We start from the raw sequence: 3,176 nt of genomic DNA, 5'->3' as shown, positions 1-3,176 counted from the left end.
TCTGGGCGAGTCTCAGTTCAGTGACAGAAAATGTAACAAACAATGAAGAACTTTCACCCAAACCCATTGGAATGTTGACTGGGTCTCAAAAGCCACATCTCTGGCTTAAAGACACACTTTATTTTCCTCTTAGTTTTGCTGCCAGAGCACCACTGGCTCTGATGGGAATATCTGAGAGGCTACAGGAAGCCACAAAACCTCTTGATTATAATCAATGACAATGACTGCTGCACAGAAGATAAACATGCCGGGAGTCCCTCAGATCTGTGTACAGACCGCTCCTGTAGTCTTTTCCTCAAAAAAAGTTCTGGGTGCAGGTTTAGATGAAATCCATTCCCTGTAATTGAATTAGGTCAGTATTTCTGCAGTGAAGATCCTCAATATGATGGTCCTCCAACCAGTGACTATCACCCATGGAATAGAAGGCATTAGGGCACATGGCCCTCTGCAACACCTGGGGAAAAGAATCCCTTCAAATGCCTTAGCATCCCTTGAAAACAAGAAAAAAAATCACGCTGCTCCCAGACATACTTGAGGTTGTCACATCTACCCCCTCTTTTGAGTGACTTCTATGTCTCAAAACATCCATTTTCACATGAGGAATAGAGAGTCCACATTGTTTCCTGCAAAATTATGGGCAGCAATGTAAATTTGGCAAAAACTGCTGAGCTAATTTCTACACCATAGTCTTCCCCCAAGGGCAAAAATGTTTGAGACCCCATAAAAGTTTTCCAATCATCATGAGTGCAGAGCCCAGAACTTTTCATAAACTAACCCACACAGTAAATAGAAAACCCAGGATTAAAGAAGTCCTAGGAAAAAGCCTTCATTATTTTTCAAAGAAAGAGACCTGAGACCGGCAATTCTCCCCTTGATGACGTAGGCACTCAATAAATAAACTCAACATTAGCATGTAGGAAAGTGTGTCCCTTAAAATGGCAGATCTTCTACATAAAGTTTATTGGCGCCAATAGTAATCAGTCCTATGTGGCTACTCATGGCAGGGATATGAGGACTAAGGGATGAGGTATTCTTAGTTTCTTCAACGATTTAGACAACACAGTTAGTTTCCCTGGGCCCATGAGGATGGTGATTGATGCAATCTATAGGGACCTTCTAAGACACTATAATATAGGTGGATCAGGGGAAATACCTTCAGTAACAGAAATATGCAGTGACACAGATCTGGCATGAATCTCTGTATGTTAGAAAGTGCAACATAGATACGTATATTTCCAACATAAAAAGAAATAGAACACCATAAACAGTTGTGGGGATGTTACATAATGTAGGTGATCAAATATAGGAGATATAATTCAGACTAATGAGACTTTACTTACTTTCTTATACAATTGTTAAGTCCTAAGTAACAAACTACATTTCCTACACATCTAAAAACCTTACCACATCCGGAGTCTTCTCTGTAAAGCTAATTTACAAATTAGACTGAGAGATATCTCACATTAATTGGACTCATAACAGCTTTCTCCAGTGTGAGCTTTGTGATGATATTGAAGACCTTTCCTACTTTTAAAAAATTTCCCACATTCACTACATTTATAAGGCCTTTCTCTTGTATGAACTCTCTGATGAGTACGAAGGTACTTGCTAGTGGTAAAAGATTTCCCACATTCAGTGCATTGATAAGGCTTTTCTCCTGTGTGAACTCTCTGATGATATTGGAGACCAAAGCAACAGGTAAAAGACTTTCCACATTCACTGCATTTATAAGGCTTCTCTCCTTTGTGAACTCTCTGATGATATTGGAGGCCAGCGCGACGGGTAAAAGACTTTCCACATTCATTGCATTTATAAGGCTTGTCTCCTGTATGAACTATCTGATGATGACGAAGACCACTGTTCCAGGCAAAAGATTTCCCACATTCACTGCATTTATAAGGCTTTTCTCCTGTATGGACTCTTTGGTGATTATGAAGGTCGGTGTTCCTGGCAAAAGCTTTCTCGCACTCACTGCATTTATAAGGCTTTTCTCCAGAGTGAACTCTCTGATGACTACGTAGGTGACTGTTAGTGGCAAAAGATTTCCTACATTCACTGCATTGATAAGGCTTTTCTCCAGTGTGAATTCTCTGATGACTACGAAGGTGACTGTTAGTGGCAAAAGATTTCCCACATTCACTGCATTGGTAAGGCTTTTCTCCTGTGTGAACTCTCTGAGGATATTGGCAGCCAGTGCCTCTTGGACTGCTTTTGGTCTGAGGAGGATTTAGGTGGAGATGTCCTGATTCAGTAAGGACAATCTGTCCAACCTCCCCGCCAGTGAAATGATTCTGAAACACATTGAAATTGCAGCTATTTGCAACTGAGATCCTGTCCAACCCTCTAATGAAAGTCTTCTCTCTCACATGCTCCTGGTGAAATTTTACACTGAAGTAAAACCGTTTTGCACATGCCCCACACCTCAACAGTATCTGTCCATGTTGTGTTCCCTGAAAATCCATCATGTGGAAAATATTTCCCAAGACTAGCCCACAACTCTCACAGGGGTGGTTCTTCTGGGAAGACAAGGCTACCTTGGCATTCCTTGCTTGTGACACTCTAACAGAAACGGTCTGCTCAGTCGGTGCCTCCACATTCTCTGCTCCACAGCAGCAACCTGTATAAAAGGAAATGCTGGTGAGGTACATGTTGACCTTATGAAAACTTGGGGAGGTCACCGTGATTCAGTAAGGACACCCTCCCCAACCTCCCCGCAAGTGAAATGATTCTGGAACACACTGAAATTGCAATTCTTTGCAAGTGAGATCCTGTCCAACCCTCTAATGAAAGTCTTCCCTCTCACATGCTGCTGGTGAAATTTTACACTGAAGTAAAGACTCCGGGGCGAGTCTCTGGGGAACCAGGCTCATACAGGAGAAGTGGGACTGTCTGGCATTGGTCGGAACTTGAGGGCAGCTTTCTCTCGGAGGTACTTATGGTTTTACTTCAGTGTAAAACCAATACATTTAGTAAGACCTTCAAAAATACTGGTGAGAACGCCGATAAATGTAGTGAGATCCTCAAGAAATCTAGTGAGACCCTCGATGCTGTGATAAAGGACCAACTAGAAATTAAGCATACACTGACTGAAATAAAGAATATTATACAGACTCCCAGCAGCAGACCTGAGGATCACAAGAATCAAGTCAAAGATTTGAAATACAAAAAGCAAAAAA

General features: G+C 41.7%; 1 protein-coding gene across 1 annotated transcript in view; it reads right to left on the bottom strand.

Moving 5' to 3' along the window:
* Window positions 1-294: 294 nt before the first annotated feature.
* LOC102764743 (zinc finger protein 501-like) overlaps window positions 295-3,176 on the bottom strand; it is a 6,378-nt gene continuing 3,496 nt past the window's right edge. The window contains exon 2 of the mRNA XM_015565699.1: window positions 295-2,617. Within this exon, the coding sequence (XP_015421185.1) occupies window positions 1,464-2,617 (1,154 nt within the window). The 3' untranslated portion in view covers window positions 295-1,463. The remainder of the gene's footprint in view (window positions 2,618-3,176) is intronic.

The sequence above is a fragment of the Myotis davidii genome, unplaced genomic scaffold, assembly GCF_000327345.1.
Source record: "Myotis davidii unplaced genomic scaffold, ASM32734v1 scaffold422, whole genome shotgun sequence".
Classification (NCBI taxonomy): Eukaryota; Metazoa; Chordata; class Mammalia; order Chiroptera; family Vespertilionidae; genus Myotis; species Myotis davidii.
Note: the sequence above shows the minus strand (reverse complement) of the source record. Positions and strands in the feature narration are given on the sequence as shown.